Source organism: Oncorhynchus tshawytscha, unplaced genomic scaffold (assembly GCF_018296145.1).
Source record: "Oncorhynchus tshawytscha isolate Ot180627B unplaced genomic scaffold, Otsh_v2.0 Un_contig_1111_pilon_pilon, whole genome shotgun sequence".
Lineage (NCBI taxonomy): Eukaryota > Metazoa > Chordata > Actinopteri > Salmoniformes > Salmonidae > Oncorhynchus > Oncorhynchus tshawytscha.
This window is the reverse complement of record NW_024609654.1, coordinates 65,001-89,401: the sequence shown is the minus strand read 5'-3', so window position 1 is coordinate 89,401 and position 24,401 is coordinate 65,001. Positions and strand designations below refer to the sequence as shown.

General features: G+C 47.8%; 1 protein-coding gene across 1 annotated transcript in view; it reads right to left on the bottom strand.

The window, feature by feature from the left end:
• Window positions 1–24,401, bottom strand: part of LOC112238496 (probable JmjC domain-containing histone demethylation protein 2C) — a 120,812-nt gene that overhangs the window by 55,557 nt on the left and 40,854 nt on the right. Inside the window, 8 exon segments of the mRNA XM_042316658.1 lie at window positions 3,222–3,254; window positions 3,257–3,817; window positions 3,819–5,972; window positions 5,975–6,408; window positions 13,632–13,876; window positions 16,577–17,516; window positions 17,560–18,289; window positions 18,339–18,740. Of these exon segments, the coding sequence (XP_042172592.1) occupies window positions 3,222–3,254; window positions 3,257–3,817; window positions 3,819–5,972; window positions 5,975–6,408; window positions 13,632–13,876; window positions 16,577–17,516; window positions 17,560–18,289; window positions 18,339–18,740 (5,499 nt within the window).

The window sequence follows — 24,401 nt, the reverse complement described above, 5'->3', positions numbered from 1 at the left end:
CCGGTCAATGTGACCAAGACAAAGGAGATGATTGGGGACTACAAGAAAAGGTGGACCGAGCATGTACCCATTCTCATCAACGGGGCTGTAGTGGAACAGGTTTGAGAGCTTGAAGTTCCTTGGTGTCCACATCAACAACAAACTAGAATGTTCCAAACACACCTAGACAGTCATGAAGAGGGGACACGACAAAGCCTATTCCCCCTCAGGAGACTGAAAAGATTTGTCATGGGTCCTCAGATCTTGAAAAGAGTTCTATAGCTGGAAGCTATCTAGTGTACCGAGCTATGTTGGCTAGCCTCTTGACCAGTAGCACGGTCCTTATAGAATAACCAAAGGCCTTAACGCTACGTGTACTAGACAAGAGAGCTACCCCTCTCCTGCAACTCCACCGTGGGGAGGCAGGAATAGCTAGTAGTAGCTAGCTCGTTTCAGCGAGTAGGGCCAACCTGGCTATCTGCACGCCTCAACATGCAGAGCTTGTTTAGTCTCCTGCCTGGTCTCGAAAGTCCATATACAACCAGATCACTGAGGCCTGGGACCGGACCCTTCCATCGACAAAGTCTGGAAAGAGAGGCAAGAAAAAGGTGCCCGACTGAGGCACGCTCGGGCGGCCAGGGAGTACCCATCGAACCTCTCCTTCATGAAGAGGGCACCCTGATTCCCCCCTCAGGAGACTGAAAAGATTTGCCACCGGCGACAAGCGCAGAGGAGTCGGGTTGTGCGTGGGCAGCTACCGCATGCACCACGGCCAGGCAGACAAGACATTTTCTCTGACCAAAGACCCAATCAATCCCCGCGTCCCACAACTAGGACTCAGTCGAGGTACGGGCATCCGGGAGAGGAAGTCACTATTAGAAACACCAAGCTTCCTAAAGAACGCTACATGATTGTCAAGAGAACATTGCTCAAGGAAATTTAAGAATAAATCATTGGTTTGTGATTCGGAAAATAGGAAGAAAAAACAAACTTCAATAATGAACGTCCAGAGAGAGAGTTTAGTGGTAGTCTCATGTTCCAAACAGAGTATATACCTCTCCCCTTTGGGAACCAATAACAACATCAGCCAGCTCATATCCACACGGTGTAAGAATCAGAAACACTCATCATAATAACATATGTAATGAAATAAGGCCAGCTGACCTATGATGAGCTGAGAGACTGAGTTGACCTTGTTAGAATGCTATTACAAATTGAAATCATATTCATTTGAGAGTTACGTGTGTCTTTATACGTTACTAAAGGGAACTGTTACATAGAAACACACCATCTTTACACGCATCATCTCCAGCACCACCCCAACACCATCATCTCCAGCACCACCCCAACACCATCATCTCCAGCACCACCCCAACACCATCATCTCCAGCACCACCCCAACTCCTGTGAAAATGGTGCGTTTCTATGTTTTGCAGTAAAACAGAGGAAGTGTTCCCAATGACATTGTCGGTGTGCATCATGTAATTTGACTAATTGTGAGGAGGAATTCGCTACGAATTGGATGATGTCATTGAAAACACTTATCTTCCTCTATCTTCTTACTACAAGACATAGAAACGCACCACTTCCACATGTTAATGTCAGGTGGTGCTGGAGTTATATGGTAATGTTGGGGTGGTGATGATATGTTGGTGTTGGTGATGATATGTTGGTGTTGGGGTGGTGGTGATATGTTGGTGTGGTGGTGATATGTTGGTGTTGGGGTGGTGATGATATGTTGGTGTGGTGATGATATGTTGGTGTTGGGGTGGAGATGATATGTTGGTGTGGTGATGATATGTTGGTGTTGGGGTGGAGATGATATGTTGGTGATTGGGGTGGTGATGATATGTTGGTGTTGGGGTGGTGGTGATATGTTGGTGTTGGGGTGGTGGTGATATGTTGGTGTTGGGGGCGGTGGTGATATGTTGGTGTTGGGGCGGTGATGATATGTTGGTGTGGTGATGATATGTTGGTGTTGGGGTGGTGATGATATGTTGGTGTGGTGATGATATGTTGGTGTTGGGGTGGAGATGATATGTTGGTGTTGGGGTGGTGGTGATATGTTGGTGTTGGGGTTGGTGGTGATATGTTGGTGTTGGGGCGGTGGTGATATGTTGGTGTTGGGGCGGTGATGATATGTTGGTGTTGGGGCGGTGATGATATGTTGGTGTGGTGATGATATGTTGGTGTGGTGATGATATGTTGGTGTGGTGATGATATGTTGGTGTTGGGGTGGTGATGATATGTTGATGTTGGTGGTGATATGTTGGTGTTGGTGATGATATGTTGGTGTTGGTGATGATGTGTTGGTGTTGGGGTGGTGATGATATGTTGATGTCGGTGATGATGTGTTGGTGATGATATGTTGGTGTTGGTAATGATGTGTTGGGGTGGTGATGATATGTTGGTGTTGGTGATGATATGTTGGTGTTGGGGCAGTGATGATATGTTGGTGTTGGTAATGATGTGTTGGGGTGGTGATGATATGTTGGTGTTGGTGATGATATGTTGGTGTTGGTGATGATGTGTTGGTGTTGGTGATGATATGTTGGTGTTGGGGTGGTGATGATATGTTGGTGTTGATATGTTGGTGTTGGGGCGGTGATGATATGTTGGTGTTGGTGATGATATGTTGGTGTTGGGGTGGTGATGATATGTTGGTGTCGGTGATGATATGTTGGTGTCGGTGATGACATGTTGGTGTTGGTGATGATATGTTGTTGTTGGGGTTGGTGATGATATGTTGTTGTTGGGGTGGTGATGATATGTTGGTGTTGGGTGGTGATGATATGTTGGTGTTGGGGTGGTGATGATATGTTGGTGTTGGGGTGGAGATGATATGTTGGTGTTGATGGGTGGATATGTTGGTGTTGGGGTGGAGATGATATGTTTTTGTTGGGGTGGAGATGATATATTGGTGTTGGGGGTTGGGTGGTGATATGTTGGTGTTGGGGCAGTGGTGATATGTTGGTGTTGGGGTGGAGATGATATGTTGGTGTTGGGGTGGAGATGATATGTTGGTGTTGGGGTGGAGATGATATGTTGGTGTTGGGGTGGAGATGATATGTTGGTGTTGGGGTGGAGATGATATGTTGGTGTTGGGGTGGAGATGATATGTTGGTGTTGGGGCGGTGATGATATGTTGGTGTTGGTGATGATATGTTGGTGTTGGGGTGGTGCTGGTGAGGGTGAATCTGAAGTTGAAACATTTTGAAATGTCCCTTTAATGCTAGACTTACTGTTGCTGGACAGTTTCAGCTTGGTCTTCTCCTGGCGCTCCTAAAGATCCTGTTGGGTTTCAGCTCATCCTCATCTTTCTCTCCGTCTCCTCTCCTTCTGCGCATGTCGTTCTGTTTCTTCTTGTAGGTGGGTTTGGGCTGCCTCTTCGCCCTCTGCTCCTGCTTGCTGCTCTCGCTGGCGTCAGAGTCCTCTCCGCTCTCTGAGGCCGAGTCGTGGTCGTACACCCTCTTGCTGCCACGCCGCGTAATCCTGTCCTCAGCGGCCATCTTGTCCTCCTGACCTTTGACCTCTTCTATCTTCATCTCCACATCACTGGAGGTAGAGGCAATCAGAGTGACGGTGCAAGGCTTGATCATCTCCATCTCAGACACAGAGGGGCTCACAGTGGTGGTAACAGCCTTCGACACAGAGGGGCTCACAGGGGTGGTAACAGCCTTCGACACAGAGGGGCTCACAGTGGTGGTAACAGCCTTCGACACAGAGGGGCTCACAGTGGTGGTAACAGCCTTCGACACAGAGGGGCTCACAGTGGTGGTAACAGCCTTCGACACAGAGGGGCTCACAGTGGTGGTAACAGCCTTCGACACAGAGGGCTCACAGTGGTGGTAACAGCCTTGACACAGAGGGGCTCACAGTGGTGGTAACAGACTTCGACACAGAGGGGCTCACAGTGGTGGTAACAGCCTTCAACACAGAGGGGCTCACAGTGGTGGTAACAGACTTAGACACAGAGGGGCTCACAGTGGTGGTAACAGCCTTCGACACAGAGGGGCTCACAGTGGTGGTAACAGCCTTCGACACAGAGGGGCTCACAGTGGTGGTAACAGACTTGGACACAGAGGGGCTCACAGTGGTGGTAACAGCCTTCGACAAAGAGGGGCTCACAGTGGTGGTAACAGACTTGGACACAGAGGGGCTCACAGTGGTGGTAACAGCCTTATCAGCCTCCTCTGTTTTCATCATAGTGTTTATGTTTCTGTCCTCCTCTGAGTGTCTGGTGAGCCAGGCCTTCTTCAGCTTGTGGTAGTTGGGTTGAGACTGGCTCTGGTTCATCTGGGCTGGCTGGCCATTGGGGAGGGGGCCAGGGCTGGGGCTAGCTCCTGCTTGATGTGGTCCTGGGCTTGCTGTGGTTCTGTGGTTCTGGGCTGAGGCTGAGGCAAGGGGAGGTGGAGGGGAGATGTGAAGAGCTTTACTGTTAGATGGCTCAATCAGGCTCTCAGGACCACTACCACTGGTGCTGCTGCTAGGACCTCTGGACTGCTGGGCTGCCGCCAACGCTGCCTTGTGCTTCTTCAGATGGATAAAGCTCCCATAGTAGGACTGGCTGGGGTTGGGAGAGGCCTGGGTACTGCTGGCCAGGCTGGGGCCGGGGTGCAGGTTGGGGGATGAGGTTCTGGAGGAGCTCCCCTCCTGTTGCTGGAGCTCGGTCCTTGGTTCTAACCCAGGCCCTGAGTGGAAGGCTCTGCCCCGAGGGCCACAGCTCTCTGTCCTGCTAGCGCTGGAGGTGTTGGGCCCACAGTAGGTTCTCTCTTGTCTTCTACTCAGCACACCGTAGGGAGCCATGTTGGAGACTGCCCTAGTCACATCACTACTCCTATTGCACACAGAGTTGGCAGCAGCCGAGACAGAGACTGGAAAGGTTCCCTGAGACTGGGACACTCTCATAAAGTTGTTATTGTACTGCTGCACGCAAACAGCCTCCTCCAAGTTAGTGTTTGGCAGGATCACCTTCCCTCCAGACTCCCTGTCTCTCTCATAGGCCAGTTTCAGACAGACTGTCTGAGGCCTGCCGCCTGGGAACATCCTCCCCATCAGAGAGTCCTTGGCCGAGGAAGAGGTCTTGGCGCCTGGCGAGCCGTCGTACTTTATACACGTAGAGGGACGGACGATAACAGATGCCGTGGTGGCCCCAGGCTTCCTGCCGGGGCTCCTCTCAGAATGCCATCCCAGCTTGTCGTGGCTCTGAGAGTCGCCGGCTCGCCACACCTCGGATGAGGTCATCGCTGCCCCGCCCTTACACACGGCGCTGACCTCCCGTAGCTCGGGCAGAAGGGTGGGCGGTTTCTGCTGCTCAGACACCTTACCGGCCGAGCTGACTGGCTGGATGGGGGTCAGGGTGGGTGGAGACAAACGGCCGTAGCCCGCCTCCTTCCTGTCCAGTGTCTGCTGGATAGGAGGGTGGAACACAGGGGCACGGTGCAGTGCTGGCATACACCTTAGTTGGGCTTGGGTCTGACTCTGGCTCTGGGTCTGACAGTGGGTTCGGGTCTGGCTCTGGGTCTGACAGTGGGTTCGGGTCTGGCTCTGGGTCTGACTCTGGGTCTGACAGTGGGTTCGGGTCTGGCTCTGACAGTGGGTTCGGGTCTGGCTCTGGGTCTGATTCTGGCTCTGACTGGAGGAAGGCGAGAGGTCTGGACTAACAGGGCTGACTATGGTACTGAGACGATACCTCTGCATGTTGGATAGGCTTACCTGCTGGTTCAGCTGCTCTGATATCTTCCCTAGCAGACCCTCCCCATCAGCCTGGTGTTTGATGAGAGGAGGGGGTTTGGACAGGGACTTGGAGCTGAACACTGCCCCTCCTCCCAGAGAGAGACTAGAGGCTGCTGCAGACTCCTGCTCCCTGCTCACCTTGTCAAAGTATGAGTTGAGCTCTTTAGAGGGGTAGAGACGCGGTGGCTCGTTGACCACACTGTTGGACAGGGTAGTGAAGTAGTTACTGGGGGGGGGAGACTGTGCTGGGACTGCTGTTTAAACTGATACAGGTCTGCAGCAGGGGGCTCCGTTTCCTTCTCCTGGTGGGGGCGCTGGGGGTGGGGCAGGGAGGGGAGTGAGGGGATCCGGGGGTAGGGGTGGGGCAGGGAGGGGAGCGAGGGGATCCGGGGGTAGGGGTTAGGCTCCCTGTCGGTCTCACTGGAGCGGATCTTAGCGGTGAAGGGGGCCACCTCAATGCTCTCCTGGAGGATCCGTCTGTTCTCCTCCTTATACATACTGGCCCGGTCCCTCTGCCCTGCTTCCTGCTGTTGCTGCTGGGCCATCCTCTGCTGCTGTTGTTTATTACAGGCCTCCAGGTAGAGCTGGTGCAGGTGACTGTCCTTCCCAGTCGGGGTTCTGCTGCGGTCCTGCTCCTGCTTCAGGTGGGCCAGAGTGATGGTTCTGATGGGGTCCACAAAACCCTTCAAATCCCTGAGGAGAGAAATAAAAAACATTCAACTACAGACCAGACAGGAAGTCATAGGTTACATCTCAAATGGCACACTATTCCCACACAGAGCTCTGGTCAACAGTAGTGCTCTATATAGGGAATAGGGCTCTGGTCAACAGTAGTGTTCTATATAGGGAATAGGGCTCTGGTCAACAGTAGTGTTCTATATTGGGAATAGGGCTCTGGTCAACAGTAGTGTTCTATATAGGGAATAGGGCTCTGGTCAACAGTAGTGTTCTATATAGGGAATAGGACTCTGGTCAACAGTAGTGTTCTATATAGGGAATAGGGCTCTGGTCAACAGTAGTGCTCTATATAGGGAATAGGGCTCTGGTCAACAGTAGTGTTCCATATAGGGAATAGGGCTCTGGTCAACAGTAGTGTTCTATATAGGGAATAGGGCTCTGGTCAACAGTAGTGTTCTATATTGGGAATAGGGCTCTGGTCAACAGTAGTGTTCTATAGGGAATAGGGCTCTGGTCAACAGTAGTGTTCTATATTGGGAATAGGGCTCTGGTCAACAGTAGTGCACTATATAGGGAATAGGGCTCTGGTCAGTAGTGTTCATAGGGAATAGGGGTCTGCACTATATAGGGAATAGGGCAGTAGTGTTCTATATAGGAATAGGGTCTGGTCAACAGTAGTGTTCTATATAGGGAATAGGGGTCTAGGTCATATAGGGAATAGGGGTCTGGTCAGTGTGTCTCCATATAGGGAATAGGGCTCTGGTCAACAGTAGCAGACAGAACAGCCCTCAGAAGGAATAACTATGACATGGTGTATAGTAGCAGAGAAAACAGCCCTCAGAAGGAATAACTATGACATGGTGTATAGTAGCAGAGAAAACAGCCCTCAGTAGGAACAACTAGGACATGGTGTATAACAGCAGAACAGCCCTCAGTAGGAATAACTAGGACATGGTGTATAACAGCAGACAGAACAGCCCTCAGTAGGAACAACGAGGACATGGTGTATAACAGCAGACAGAACAGCCCTCAGTAGGAATAACTAGGACATGGTGTATAACAGCAGACAGAACAGCCCTCAGTAGGAATAACTAGGACATGGTGTATAACAGCAGACAGAACAGCCCTCAGTAGGAATAACTAGGACATGGTGTATAATAGCAGACAGAACAGCCCTCAGTAGGAATAACTAGGACATGGTGTATAATAGCAGAACAGCCATCAGTAGGAATAACTAGGACATGGTGTATAACAGCAGACAGAATATCCCTCAGAAGGAATAACTAGGACATGGTGTATAACAGCAGACAGAACAGCCCTCAGTAGGAATAACTAGGACATGGTGTATAATAGCAGAACAGCCCTCAGTAGGAATAACTAGGACATAATGTATAACAGCAGAACAGCCCTCAGTAGGAATAACTAGGACATAGTGTATAGTAGCAGAGAACAGCCCTCAGTAGGAATAACTAGGACATGGTGTATAGTAGCAGAGAGAACAGCCCTCAGTAGGAATAACTAGGACATGGTGTATAATAGCAGACAGAACAGCCCTCAGTAGGAATAACTAGGACATGGTGTATAATAGCAGAACAGCCCTCAGTAGGAATAACTAGGACATGGTGTATAATAGCAGAACAGCCCTCAGTAGGAATAACTAGGACATGGTGTATAACAGCAGACAGAATAGCCCTCAGTAGGAATAACTAGGACATGGTGTATAGTAGCAGAGAACAGCCCTCAGTAGGAATAACTAGGACATGGTGTATAACAGAGAACAGCCCTCAGTAGGAATAACTAGGACATGGTGTATAACAGCAGAACAGCCCTCAGTAGGAATAACTAGGACATGGTGTATAACAGCAGAACAGCCCTCAGTAGGAATAACTAGGACATGGTGTATAGTAGCAGACTGAACAGCCCTCAGTAGGAATAACTAGGACATGGTGTATAACAGCAGAACAGCCCTCAGTAGGAATAACTAGGACATGGTGTATAGTAGCAGAGAGAACAGCCCTCAGTAGGAATAACTAGGACATGGTGTATAGTAGCAGACAGAACAGCCCTCAGTAGGAATAACTAGGACATGGTGTATAACAGCAGAACAGCCCTCAGTAGGAATAACTAGGACATGGTGTATAATAGCAGAACAGCCCTCAGTAGGAATAACTAGGACATGGTGTATATAGCAGACAGAACAGCCCTCAGTAGGAATAACTAGGACATGGTGTATAACAGCAGACAGAACAGCCCTCAGTAGGAATAACTAGGACATGGTGTATAACAGCAGAACAGCCCTCAGTAGGAATAACTAGGACATGGTGTATAACAGCAGAACAGCCCTCAGTAGGAATAACTAGGACATGGTGTATAACAGCAGAACAGCCCTCAGTAGGAATAACTAGGACATGGTGTATAATAGTAGACAGAACAGCCCTCAGTAGGAATAACTAGGACATGGTGTATAACAGCAGACAGAATAGCCCTCAGTAGGAATAACTAGGACATGGTGTATAATAGCAGACAGAACAGCCCTCAGTAGGAATAACTAGGACATGGTGTATAATAGCAGAACAGCCCTCAGTAGGAATAACTAGGACATGGTGTATAACAGCAGAACAGCCCTCAGTAGGAATAACTAGGACATGGTGTATAACAGCAGAACAGCCCTCAGTAGGAATAACTAGGACATGGTGTATAGTAGCAGAGAGAACAGCCCTCAGTAGGAATAACTAGGACATGGTGTATAACAGCAGAACAGCACTCAGTAGGAATAACTAGGACATGGTGTATAATAGCAGACAGAACAGCCCTCAGTAGGAATAACTAGGACATGGTGTATAACAGCAGAACAGCCCTCAGTAGGAATAACTAGGACATGGTGTATAATAGCAGAACAGCCCTCAGTAGGAATAACTAGGACATGGTGTATAATAGCAGAACAGCCCTCAGTAGGAATAACTAGGACATGGTGTATAGTAGCAGACAGAACAGCCCTCAGTAGGAATAACTAGGACATGGTGTATAATAGCAGAACAGCCCTCAGTAGGAATAACTAGGACATGGTGTATAACAGCAGAACAGCCCTCAGTTGGAATAACTAGGACATGGTGTATAACAGCAGAACAGCCCTCAGTAGGAATAACTAGGACATGGTGTATAACAGCAGAACAGCCCTCAGTAGGAATAACTAGGACATGGTGTATAGTAGCAGAGAGAACAGCCCTCAGTAGGAATAACTAGGACATGGTGTATAACAGCAGAACAGCTCAGTAGGAATAACTAGGACATGGTGTATAACAGCAGACAGAACAGCCCTCAGTAGGAATAACTAGGACAAGGTGTATAACAGCAGAAGAACAGCCCTCAGTAGGAATAACTAGGACATGGTGTATAATAGCAGACAGAACAGCCCTCAGTAGGAATAACTAGGACATGGTGTATAACAGCAGAACAGCCCTCAGTAGGAATAACTAGGACATGGTGTATAACAGCAGAACAGCCCTCAGTAGGAATAACTAGGACATGGTGTATAACAGACAGAACAGCTCTCAGTAGGAATAACTAGGACATGGTGTATAATAGCAGACAGAACAGCCCTCAGTAGGAATAACTAGGACATGGTGTATAACAGCAGAACAGCCCTCAGTAGGAATAACTAGGACATGGTGTATAACAGCAGAACAGCCCTCAGTAGGAATAACTAGGACATGGTGTATAACAGCAGAACAGCCCTCAGTAGGAATAACTAGGACATGGTGTATAACAGCAGAACAGCCCTCAGTAGGAATAACTAGGACATGGTGTATAGTAGCAGACAGAACAGCCCTCAGTAGGAATAACTAGGACATGGTGTATAACAGCAGAACAGCCCTCAGTAGGAATAACTAGGACATGGTGTATAACAGTAGGAATAACTAGGACATGGTGTATAACAGCAGAACAGCCCTCAGTAGGAATAACTAGGACATGGTGTATAGTAGCAGAGAGAACAGCCCTCAGTAGGAATAACTAGGACATGGTGTACAACAGCAGAACAGCCCTCAGTAGGAATAACTAGGACATGGTGTATAACAGCAGAACAGCCCTCAGTAGGGAATAACTAGGACATGGTGTATAACAGCCCTCAGAGCATGGACAGACCAGCAGAACAGCCTGTGTAGGAATAACAATAGGACATGGTGTTCCCATATGCTTCAAGAACAGCCACCATTGTTCCTGTTCCCAAGAAAGCTAAGGTAATAACTAGGACATACCGTATAACAGCAGAACAGCCCTCAGTCAATAACTAGGACATGGTGTATAGTAGCAGAGAGAACAGCCCCACCCTACCTGGACATTGTACCCACTCCAATAGCTTACCGACCAAATAGGTCCACAGTAGGATGCAATCTCAACCACACTGCACACTGCCCTAACCCATCTGGACAAGAGGTATACCTATGTGAGAATGCTGTTCAGTCGAATAACTAGGACATGGTCAACACCATAGTACCCTCAGTAGGAATAACTAGAGACCCTGGGTATAACAGCAGAACAGCCCTCAGTAGGCATAACTGGGACATGGACTTCCTATAACAGCCCCCTAGGTGGTGAGGGTAGGCACAACATCTCCTCAGTGGAATAACACTGGGGCCCCACATGGTGTATAACAGCCCTCTCAGCCTCCCTGTTCACTAGGACATGGTGTATAATGCACGCCTCAACTCAATCATCAAGTTTGGGACGAACAGGACAGTGGTAGGCTTGATTACCAACAGAACAGCCCTCAGGGAGGAATAACTAGGACATGGTGTGTGGTGTCAGGAAAATAACCTCACACTCAAGAACAGTCAACAAAACTAGGAGATGATTGTATAGGAAACAGCAGAGGGAACACCCCCATCCACATCGATGGAACAGTAGTGGAATAACTAGGACATGGTGTTTAAGTTCCTCGGCATACAGAACAGACAAACTGAGTTGGTCCACTAACAGACAGCATGGTGTATAAGGCGCAGAACAGCCCTTCAGTCAGGAGGCTGAAGACATGGTGTCATAAAAGCACTCACAAACCTACAGATGCAGGAATCCTGGCATGGCTGTATCACCGCCTGGTATGGCAACAGCCCTCAACCGTAAGGAATAACTAGAGGGTATGAGTGTCTGCAGCAACGCATCACCGGGGGCAAAACTAGGCCCTCCAGGACACCTACACCACCCGATGCTACAGGAAGGCCACAAAGATCATCAAGGACATCAACCACCCGGCCATGCCTGTTCACCCCAGAACTGCCATCCAGAAGGCGAGGTCAGTACAGGTGCATCAAAGCTGGGACCGAGAGACTGAAAAACAGCTTCTATCTCAAGGCCAACAGACTGTTAAACAGCCACCACTAACATGGTGGCTACTGCCAACACACTGTCAATGACACTGACTCTGTACTCCAGCCACTTTAATCATGGGAATTGATGGGAAATGATGTAAATATATCACTAGCCACTTTAAACAATGCTACCTCATATAATGTTACTTACCCTGGTTGTATCTCATATGCATACGAACTGTACTCTATATCATCGACTGCATCCTGGTGTAATACATGTATCACTAGCCACTTAACTATGCCACTTGGTTTACATACTTATCTCATATGTATATACTGCACTCGATATCATCTACTGTATCTTGCCTATGCTGCTCTGTACCATCACTCATTCATAATCCCTATGTACATATTCTTTATCCCCCTTACACTGTGTATGACAGTAGTTTTTTTTGGAATTGTTAGTTAGATTACTTGCTCGTTATTACTGCATTGTCGGAACTAGAAGCACAAGCATTTCGCTACACTCGCATTAACATCTGCTAACCATGTGTATGTGACAAATAAAATTTGATTTGATTTGATTTGAACAGCTCAGTTGGAATAACTAGGACATGGTGTATAACAGCAGAACAGCTCTCAGTTGGAATAACTAGGACATGGTGTATAACAGCAGAACAGCCCTCAGTAGGAATAACTAGGACATGGTGTATAACAGCAGACAGAACAGCCCTCAGTAGGAATAACTAGGACATGGTGTATAACAGCAGACAGAACAGCCCTCAGTGGGAATAACTAGGACATGGTGTATAACAGCAGAACAGCTCAGTTGGAATAACTAGGACATGGTGTATAACAGCAGAACAGCTCTCAGTTGGAATAACTAGGACATGGTGTATAACAGCAGAACAGCCCTCAGTAGGAATAACTAGGACATGGTGTATAACAGCAGACAGAACAGCCCTCAGTAGGAATAACTAGGACATGGTGTATAACAGCAGACAGAACAGCCCTCAGTAGGAATAACTAGGACATGGTGTATAACAGCAGACAGAATAGCCCTCAGTAGGAATAACTAGGACATGGTGTATAACAGCAGAACAGCTCTCAGTAGGAATAACTAGGACATGGTGTATAACAGCAGAACAGCCCTCAGTAGGAATAACTAGGACATGGTGTATAACAGCAGAACAGCCCTCAGTAGGAATAACTAGGACATGGTGTATAATAGCAGACAGAACAGCCCTCAGTAGGAATAACTAGGACATGGTGTATCATAGCAGACAGAACAGCCCTCAGTAGGAATAACTAGGACATGGTGTATAACAGCAGAACAGCCCTCAGTAGGAATAACTAGGACATGGTGTATAACAGCAGACAGAACAGCCCTCAGTAGGAATAACTAGGACATGGTGTATAATAGCAGAACAGCCCTCAGTAGGAATAACTAGGACATGGTGTATAACAGCAGAACAGCCCTCAGTAGGAATAACTAGGACATGGTGTATAGTAGCAGAGAGAACAGCCCTCAGTAGGAATAACTAGGACATGGTGTATAGTAGCAGAGAGAACAGCCCTCAGTAGGAATAACTAGGACATGGTATATAACAGCAGAACAGCCCTTAGTAGGAATAACTAGGACATGGTGTATAACAGCAGAACAGCCCTCAGTAGGAATAACTAGGACATGGTGTATAACAGCAGAACACTGGTCTGTGTGTGTGTGTCAGTGTGTGTGTGTGTGTGTGTGTGTGTGTGTGTGAGTGTGTGTGTGTGTGTGTGTGTGTGTGTGTGTGTGTGTGTGTGTGTGTGTGTGTGTGTGTCAGTGTGTGAGTGTGTGTGTCAGTGTGTGTGTGTGTGTGTGTGTGTGTGTGTGTGTGTGTGTGTGTGTGTGTGTCAGTGTGTGAGTGTGTTAGCGGCTGAATTGAGTACTGATACTTACTCCCTGTGAAGATCTCCAGCGGCCTTGGCCGGTGGCAGAGGGGGCTGGCGTGGGGGTTGATCTTAATGAGCCGGTGGGGGTCCGAACGGTGTGGTTCTGAAAGGTGGGGATGGGGGTCGGACCGGTGAGGGTCGGCGCTGGCTGGTCGGATGGGGACCGGGACGTGGCTCAGTTGGTCCAGGCTGTCAGAGGAGGAGACAGGGACCTGGTGGTGTAGCCAAGGGCTGGCCGTGTTCTGGTACCACAACATCCAGAGAGACAGACAGGGTCAGACCCAGAGAGACAGACAGGCAGGGTCAGACCCAGAGAGACAGACAGGCAGGGTCAGACCCAGACAGAGAGACAGACAGGGTCAGACCCAGACAGAGAGACAGACAGACAGGGTCAGACCCAGACAGAGAGACAGACAGACAGGGTCAGACCCAGACAGAGAGACAGACAGACAGGGTCAGACCCAGACAGAGAGACAGACAGGCAGGGTCAGACCCAGACAGACAGGCAGGGTCAGACCCAGACAGAGAGACAGACAGGCAGGGTCAGACCCAGACAGAGAGACAGACAGGCAGGGTCAGACCCAGACAGAGAGACAGACAGGCAGGGTCAGACCCGACCTACTAACAGAACCTATAACTAGGATATTCCGTACCTACTAACAGAACCTATAACTAGGATATCCCCTATAACTAGGATATCCCCTACCTACTAACATAACCTATAACTAGGATATCCCCTACCTAGTAACAGAACCTATAACTAGGATATCCCCTATAACTAGGATATCCCCTACGTACTAACAGAACCTATAACTAGAATATCCCCTATAACTAGGATATCCCCTAACTACTAACAGAACCAATAACTAGGATATCCCCTATAACTAGGATATCCCCTACCTACTAACATAACCTATAACTAGGATATCCCCTACCTAGTAACAGAACCTATAACTAGGATATCCCCTATAACTAGGATATCCCCTATAACTAGGATATCCCCTATGTACTAACAGAACCTATAACTAGAATATCCCCTATAACTAGGATATCCCCCTAAACTAACTAAACAGAACCTATAACTAGGATATCCCCTACCTACTAACAGAACCTACAACTAGGATATCCCCTACCTACTAACAGAACCTATAACTAGGATATCCCCTACCTAACTAACATAACCTATAACTAGGATATCCCCTACCTAGTAACATAACCTATAACTAGGATATCCTATAACTAGGATATCCCCTATGTACTAACAGAACCTATAACTAGGATATCCCCTAGGATATCCCCTAACTACTAACAGAACCAATAACAGGATATCCCCTATAACTAGGATATCCCCGACCTACTAACATAACCTATAACTAGGATATCCCTGACCTAAAAACAGAACCTATAACTAGGATATCCCCTACCTACTAACAGAACCTACAACTAGGATATCCCCTACCTACTAACAGAACCTACAACTAGGATATCCCCTACCTACTAACAGAACCTACAACTAGGATATCCCCGACCTACTAACAGAACCTATAACTAGGATATCCCCTACCTACTAACAGAACCTATAACTAGGATATCCCCTACCTACTAACAGAACCTATAACTAGGATATCCCCTACCTACTAACAGAACCTACAACTAGGATATCCCCTACCTACTAACAGAACCTACAACTAGGATATCCCCTACCTACTAACAGAACCTATAACTAGGATATCCCCTACCTACTAACATAACCTATAACTAGGATATCCCCTACCTACTAACAGAACCTACAACTAGGATATCCCCGACCTACTAACAGAACCTATAACTAGGATATCCCCTACCTACTAACAGAACCTATAACTAGGATATCCCCTACCTACTAACAGAACCTAACAGAACCTATAACTAGGATATCCCCTACCTACTAACAGAACCTACAACTAGGATATCCCCTACCTACTAACAGAACCTACAACTAGGATATCCCCTACCTACTAACAGAACCTACAACTAGGATATCCCCTACCTACTAACAGAACCTACAACTAGGATATCCCCTACCTACTAACAGAACCTATAACTAGGATATCCCCTACAACTAGGATATCCCCTACCTACTAACAGAACAGAATAACAAATAACCTGAACACTCAGCTTTCCCAACATATGGCTTCTACAAAGAGGACAGGACAGTGGTCTTCACAAACTGAACATGAGAGATATGCTACAGCAGTTAGCTGCTTAAACTGGCAACATGATCATAGTTGCTATGCTACAGCAGTTAGCTGCTTAAACTGGCAACATGATCATAGTTGCTATGCTACAGCAGTTAGCTGCTTAAACTGGCAACATGATCATAGTTGCTATGCTACAGCAGTTAGCTGCTTAAACTGGCAACATGATCATAGTTGCTATGCTACAGCAGTTAGCTGCTTAAACTGGCCACATGATCATAGTTGCTATGCTACAGCAGTTAGCTGCTTAAACTGGCAACATGATCATAGTTGCTATGCTACAGCAGTTAGCTGCTTAAACTGGCAACATGATCATAGTTGCTATGCTACAGCAGTTAGCTGCTTAAACTGGCAACATGATCATAGTTGCTATGCTACAGCAGTTAGCTGCTTAAACTGGCAACATGATCATAGTTGCTATGCTACAGCAGTTAGCTGCTTAAACTGGCAACATGATCATAGTTGCTATGCTACAGCAGTTAGCTGCTTAAACTGGCAACATGATCATAGTTGCTATGCTACAGCAGTTAGCTGCTTAAACTGGCAACATGATCATAGTTGCTATGCTACAGCAGTTAGCTGTTTAAACTGGCAACATGATCATGGTTGCTATGCTACAGTTGCTAGGTAGAAGTCATAATAGAAGAAGTAGTAGAACAGGAAAAATAGTTGTATTAGAATAGAATCTGGGTGTTTGGTACTCACCCTCCTCATGTTGGTCTCAGAACTGACAGGGTTTTCAGGGTGCACCCACTTGGACCCGGGCAGGTTGAGTCTTGGGGAATAGGAGTGGGTCTCATTGGGGTACTGCCAGATGATTGGATACAGCCCCAGCTGGTTGTATGAGGCTGAGGTGTGGCTGTGTGTCTGGGGCTGAGAGACAGGGTGGTGATGAGCTAGTCCCAGGTGCCCCAGCCCTGAGGAGTCTAGTCGGGGATGACCCCCCAGCAAGGGGCCTGGAGGCAGGCCAGAGAGCACCCCGGAGAGGAGGTGGTGGTGGGAGTGGGATGTGTGGTGGTGGGTGGAAGAGGGGGTGAGGCAGGAGGCGTGGGAGGAGGCATGGAGGTGGTGGAGCTGGGGGTGCAGATAGGACACGTGGTTGGTCTCCTGGTTGGGACGGACAAGCGCAGGGTCCCGGTACACGGTGAAATGCTCGTTCTTATCGATGATTAGCGGACTCTTAGTGCAAGATCCTGGCGACTCAGTCCCTCGGGCCAAGACTGGCTTAAAGCTGGAGCGAGGGGTGTTGTCCGGGTAACGGCCTTTATGCTTGGACACCTCTGGGGAGGTGAGGGGTTTGGCTTTAGAACAAGTCTCCAGAACACTCTGTGTTTTAGACTTGACAATGTCAGGAGAGCAGAGGGGCTTCGGCTTCAGGGCCTCTGGGGAGGGGAGGGGCTTGGGGACATCAGGGGAGGGGCTTAGCTTGTACGACTTCCTGGCCTCGTCGGCCAATGAGGCGTTCTTAATGCAGGGCAGCATGGAGGAATATAGCTGCTTCTCTCTCTCTACTACAGCAGCAGACTCACTGACTGATGCTATAGGTCTGATCACCACTGAATGGACTAGCCCCATCTTACTGCCCAGGCTGCCAGCTATGTCATGCTTTACCTCCGGCTTCCTACACACTGAGGGAGTCTGGTTCCTAAGGTCACACTCACTGACACTGACACTGAGGGGTCTGGTTCCTAAGGTCACACTCTGACACTGAGGGAGTCTGGTTCCTAAGGTCACACTCTGACACTGAGGGACTCTGGTTCCTAAGGTCACACTCTGACACTGAGGGAGTCTGGTTCCTAAGGTCACACTCTGACACTGAGGGACTCTGGTTCCTAGGGTCACACTCTGACACTGAGGGAGCCTGGTTCCTAAGGTCACACTCTGACACTGAGGGAGCCTGGTTCCTAAGGTCACACTCTAACACTAAGGGAGTCTGGTTCCTAAGGTCACACTCTGACACTGAGGGAGTCTGGTTCCTAAGGTCACACTCTAACACTAAGGGAGTCTGGTTCCTAAGGTCACACTCTGACACTAAGGGAGTCTGGTTCCTGAGGTCACACTCTGACACTGAGGGAGTCTGGTTCCTAAGGTCACACTCCGAGGGGCTCTTACGAAGGGGAGAGGGAGGGGCCACAGAGGGGTTCAGCACCAAATGTCTGCTGGGCTCAGAGAGGTAGGAGGGCTCAGATGGATTCTGGGAGGCCAGCAGGGCCGAGACGGCCTCAGAGTTCTCCCGGGAGGCCATGTGTGCGTTAGCATCCTCTGCTGTGATGTCGATTATATACTGAGAGGGAGTCTGGGTCCTGGAGACCACCTCAGCGCTGGTGTACTGGTCCTTGGACTGGGGATGGGTCTGGGATTTCATAGTGCTGTTGTTCTCCATGATGCACTCCCCTTGGCCCTCAGAGGGGCAGAGCCCTGGGAGGAGGAGGACAGGGGAGGGGCCTGCTGCTGTTGCAGTGGAGACCGTTCCCCCTGTCGTTGAGGTTGTCGCAGGGATGACCTCTGCTCCCTGTCGGCTGATGACTGCTGAAACTCCGCCTTCTGAAGCTCCTCACCCCAGGGGAGAGACTGCCTGTCAGAGCAGACTCCTTCCCAGTCTTAGAACCCTGGGTCTTGTGCCCCTCCTGGCCGGTCTTTCCTTTTAGCTCCTCCTCTGAGTTCTGCTCTGAAAAAGAGGAGGAGTCTGCCGTCCTGGTTCTCTTGGTAGACATCTCAGAGTCACTGCTCTCAGAGAAGTCAGACCTCACTGTAGTCTCGCTTCTCAGTCTTTTCAAACCTGATTTCTTCTCCTCTTCCTCCTCTTCCTCCTCCGCTTTCCTCCGCTTGTTCACAGCCACCTGCTTGCTGCTCGTACTTTTAAAGAAGTCTGGAGAGATGAATCAGAGGAGAATATATTAGATTAGTCTGGAGAGATGAATCAGAGGAGAATATATTAGATTAGTCTGGAGAGATGAATCAGAGGAGAATATATTAGAGATGTCTGGAGAGATGAATCAGAGGAGAATCTATTAGATTAGTCTGGAGAGATGAATCAGAGGAGAATATATTAGATTAGTCTGGAGAGATGAATCAGAGGAGAATATATTAGATTAGTCTGGAGAGATGAATCAGAGGAGAGAATATATTAGATTAGTCTGGAGAGATGAATCAGAGGAGAATATATTAGATTGTCTGGAGAGATGAATCAGAGGAGAATATATTAGATTATGTCTGGAGAGATGAATCAGAGGAGAATATATTAGATTAGTCTGGAGAGATGAATCAGAGGAGAATATATTAGATTAGTCTGGAGAGATGAATCAGAGGAGGAGAATATATTAGATTAGTCTGGAGAGATGAATCAGAGGAGAATATATTAGATTAGTCTGGAGAGATGAATCAGAAGTCTGGAGAGATGAATCAGAGGAGGAGAATATATTAGATTAGTCTGGAGAGATGAATCAGAGGAGAATATATTAGATTAGTCTGGAGAGATGAATCAGAGGAGAATATATTAGATTAGTCTGGAGAGATGAATCAGAGGAGAATCTATTAGATTAGTCTGGAGAGATGAATCAGAGGTCTGGAGAGATGAATCAGAGAGGAGAATATATTAGATTAGTCTGGAGAGATGAATCAGAGGAGAATATATTAGATTAGTCTGGAGAGATGAATCAGAGGAGAATATATTAGAGATGTCTGGAGAGATGAATCAGAGGAGAATATATTAGATTAGTCTGGAGAGATGAATCAGAGGAGAATATATTAGATTAGTCTGGAGAGATGAATCAGAGGAGAATATATTAGATTAGTCTGGAGAGATGAATCAGAGGAGAATATATTAGAGATGTCTGGAGAGATGAATCAGAGGAGAATCTATTAGATTAGTCTGGAGAGATGAATCAGAGGAGAATATATTAGTCTGGAGAGATGATGATCAGAGATGTCTGGAGAGATGAATCAGAGGAGAATATATTAGATTAGTCTGGAGAGATGAATCAGATGAGAATATATTAGAGATGTCTGGAGAGATGAATCAGAGGAGAATATATTAGATTAGTCTGGAGAGATGAATCAGAGGAGAATATATTAGATTAGTCTGGAGATGAATAAAGAATATATTAGAAGTCTGGAGAGATGAATCAGAGGAGAATATATTAGAGAAGTCTGGAGAGATGAATCAGAGGAGAATATATTAGATTAGTCTGGAGAGATAAATCAGAGAGAATATATTAGATCTGGAGAGATGAATCAGAGGAGAATATATTAGATTAGTCTGGAGAGATGAATCAGAGGAGAATATATTAGATTAGTCTGGAGAGATGAATCAGAGGAGAGAATATATTAGATTAGTCTGGAGAGATGAATCAGAGAAGTCTGGAGAGATGAATCAGAGGAGAATATATTAGAGAAGTCTGGAGAGATGAATCAGAGGATAATATATTATAATAGTCTGGAAATGAATCAAGAAGTCTGAATGAATCACAGAATATATTAGATTAGTCTGGAGAGATGAATCAGAGGAGGAGAATATATTAGATTAGTCTGGAGAGATGAATCAGAGGAGGAGAATATATTAGATTAGTCTGGAGAGATGAATGAGAAGTCTGGAGAGATGAATCAGAGGAGAATATATTAGAGCCCTGGTCTGGAGAGATGAATCAGAGGATATATATTATAATTCTAAATGACAAGCAGCAGAATGTAGCACAGCATCAGTCTAGACCGTAGTGCCAACGGAACCCTATTCTTTACATAGTGCACTATGAGCCCTGGTCTGAAGTAGTGCACTATGAGCCCTGGTCTGAAGTAGTGCACTATGAGCCCTGGTCTGAAGTAGTGCACTATGAGCCCTGGTCTGAAGTAGTGCACTATACAGTGGCTTGTGAAACTATTCACCCCCCTTGGCATTTTTCCTATTTTGTTGCCTTACAACCTGGAATTAAAATAGATTTTTTTTGTGTCATTTGATTTACACAACATACCTACCACTTTGAAGACGCCAAATATTTTTTGTTATAAAACAAGCAAGAAATATGACAAAAAACAGAAAACTTGAGCGTGCTTAACTATTCACCCCCCTTACAGCCACCTTTTGTAGCAATTACAGCTGCAAGTCTCTTGGGGTGTGTCTCCATAAGCTTTGCACATCTAGCCACTGTGATTTTTGCCCAGTCTTCAAGGCAAAACTGCTCCAGCTCCTTCAAGTTCGATGGGTTCCCCTGGTGTACAGCAATCTTTAAGTCATACCACAGATTCTCAATTGGACTGAGGTCTGGACTTTGACTTGGCCATTCCAAGACATTTAGATGTTTCCCCATAAACCACTCGAGTGTTGCTTTAACAGTATGCTTAGGATCATTGTCCTGCTGGAAGGTGAACCTCCGTCCCAGTCTCAAATCTCTGGAAGACTGAAACAGTTTTCCCTCAAGAATTTCCCTGTATTTAGTGCCATCCATCATTCCTTCAATTCCGACCAGTTTCCCAGTCCCTGACGATGAAAAACATCCCCACAGCATGATGCTGCCACCACAATGCTTCACTGTGGGATGGTATTCTCGGGTGATGAGAGGTGTTGAGTTTGCGCCAGACATAGCGTTTTCCTTGATGGCCAAAAGGCTCCATTTTAGTCTCATCTGACCAGTGTACCTTCTTCCATATGTTTGGGGAGTCTCCCACATGCCTTTTGGCGAACACTTTAAGCAATGGCTTTTTTCTGGCCACTCTTCCGTAAAGCCCAGCTCTGTGGAGTGTACGGCTTAAAGTGGTCCTATGGACAGATACTCCAATCTCCGCTGTGGAGCTTTGCAGCTCTTTAAGGTTTATCTTTGGTCTCTTTGTTGCCTCTGATTAATGCCCTCCTTGCCTGGTCTGTGAGTTTTGGTGTGATGCCCTCTCTTGGCAGGTTTGTTGTGGTGCCATATTCTTTCCATTTTTTAATAATGGATTTAATGGTGCTCCGTGGGATGTTCAAGGTTTCATATATTTTAAAAAACAACAACCCTGATCTGTACTTCAGCGAGTAATGCCCCCAGAGTAGGGAATAATGCTCCCAGAGTAGAGAGTAATGCTACTAGAGCAGAGTAATGCTACTAGAGTAGGGAATAATGCTCCCTGTGTAGAGAGTAATGCTACTAGAGTAGGTAATAATGCTCCCAGAGCAGGGAATAATGTTCCCAGAGTAGAGAGTAATGCTGCTCCTAGAGCAGCGAGCAATGTTCCTAGTGAAGGGAGTAATGCACCTAGAGCAGGGAGTAATGCTCCTAGTGAAGTGAGTAATGCTCCTAGAGTAGGGAGTAATGCTCAAAGTGTAAGTCTCCAAGACGAGGGAGTAATGCTCCTAGAGCAGCAAGTAATGCTCCTAGAGCAGCGAGTAATGCACCTAGAGCAGGGAGTAATAATCCTAGTGAAGTGTGTAATGCTCCTAGAGTAGCGTGTAATGCTCCTAGAGCAGGGAGTAATGCTCCCAGAGCAGGGAATAATGCTTCCAGAGCAGCGAGTAATGCTCCCAGAGCAGCGAGTAATGCTCAAAGTGTAATGCTCCAAGACGAGGGAGTAATGCTCCTAGAGCAGGGAATAATGCTCATAGAGCAGGGAATAATGCTCATAGAGCAGGGAATAATGCTCCTTGTGCAATGCTCACAGAGCAGGGAATAATGCTCCCAGAGCAGGGAATAATGCTCCTAGAGCAGGGAGTAATGCTCCTAGAGCAAGGAGTAATGCTCCTAGTGGAATGCTCCTAGAGCAGGGAATAATGCCCCTAGAGCAGGGAATAACGCTCCTAGAGCAGGGAGTAATGCTCCTAGTGTAGGGAATAACGCTCCTAGAGCAGGGAGTAATGCTCCTAGAGCAGGGAGTAATGCTCCTAGAGCAGGGAGTAATGCTCCTAGAGCAGGGAGTAATGCTCCTAGAGCAGGGAGTAATGCTCTTGTGTAATGCTCCTAGAGCAGGGAGTAATGCTCCTAGAGCAGGGAGTAATGCCCCTAGAGCAGGGAGTAATGCTCCTAGAGCAGGGAGTAATGCTCCTAGTGTAATGCTCCTAGAGCAGGGAGTAATGCTCCTAGTGTAATGCTCCTAGAGCAGGGAGTAATGCTCCTAGAGCAGGGAGTAATGCTCCTAGTGCAGGGAATAATGCTCCTAGAGCAGGGAGTAATGCTCCTAGTGTAATGCAGAGCAGGGAGTAATGCTCCTAGAGCAGGGAGTAATGCTCCTAGAGCAGGGAGTAATGCCCCTAGAGCAGGGAGTAATGCTCCTTGAATGCTCAGAGCAGGGAGTAATGCTCCTAGAGCAGGGAGTAATGCCCTAGACACTGTGTAATGCTCCTAGAGCAGGGAGTAATGCTCCTAGAGCAGGGAGTAATGCCCCTAGAGCAGGGAGTAATGCTCCTAGAGCAGGGAGTAATGCTCCTAGAGCAGGGAGTAATGCCCTAGAGCAGGGAGTAATGCACTGACTCCTAGAGCAGGGAGTAATGCTCCTAGAGCAGGGAGTAATGCTCCTAGTGTAATGCTCCTAGAGCAGGGAGTAATGCTCCTAGTGTAATGCTCCTAGAGCAGGGACTCCTAGAGCAGGGAATAATGCCCTAGACACTGACTCAGTACCGGGACCCCTGTACACTGACTCAGTACCGGGACCCCTGTACACTGACTCAGTACCGGGACCCCTGTACACTGACTCAGTACCGGGACCCCTGTACACTGACTCAGTACCGGGACCCCTGTACACTGACTCAGTACCGGGACCCCTGTACACTGACTCAGTACCGGGACCCCTGTACACTGACTCAGTACCGGGACCCCTATACACTGACTCAGTACCGGGACCCCTATACACTGACTCAGTACCGGGACCCCTATACACTGACTCAGTACCGGGACCCCTGTACACTGACTCAGTACCGGGACCCCTGTACACTGACTCAGTACCGGGACCCCTGTACACTGACTCAGTACCGGGACCCCTGTACACTGACTCAGTACCGGGACCCCTGTACACTGACTCAGTACCGGGACCCCTGTACACTGACTCAGGGACCCCTGTACACTGACTCAGTACCGGGACCCCTGTACACTGACTCAGTACCGTGTTACCCTATACACTGACTCAGTACCGGGACCCCTATACACTGACTCAGTTTTACACTGACAGTACCGGGACCCCTGTACACTGACTCAGTACCGTGCCCCCTGTACACTGACTCAGTACCGTTTTGTACACTGACTTTTGCAAATGCATTACACTGACTCAGTACCGTATTCAGACCCCTATACACTGACTCAGTACCGGGACCCCTGTACACTGACTCAGTACCGTGCCCCCTGTACACTGACTCAGTACCGTGCCCCCTGTACACTGACTCAGTACCGTGCCCCCTATACACTGACTCAGTACCGTGCCCCCATACACTGACTCAGTACCGGGACCCCTGTACACTGACTCAGTACCGGGACCCCTGTACACTGACTCAGTACCGGGCTCCCTGTACACTGACTCAGTACCCCCTGTACACTGACTCAGTACCGGGACCCCTTTGACTCAGTACCGTGCCCCC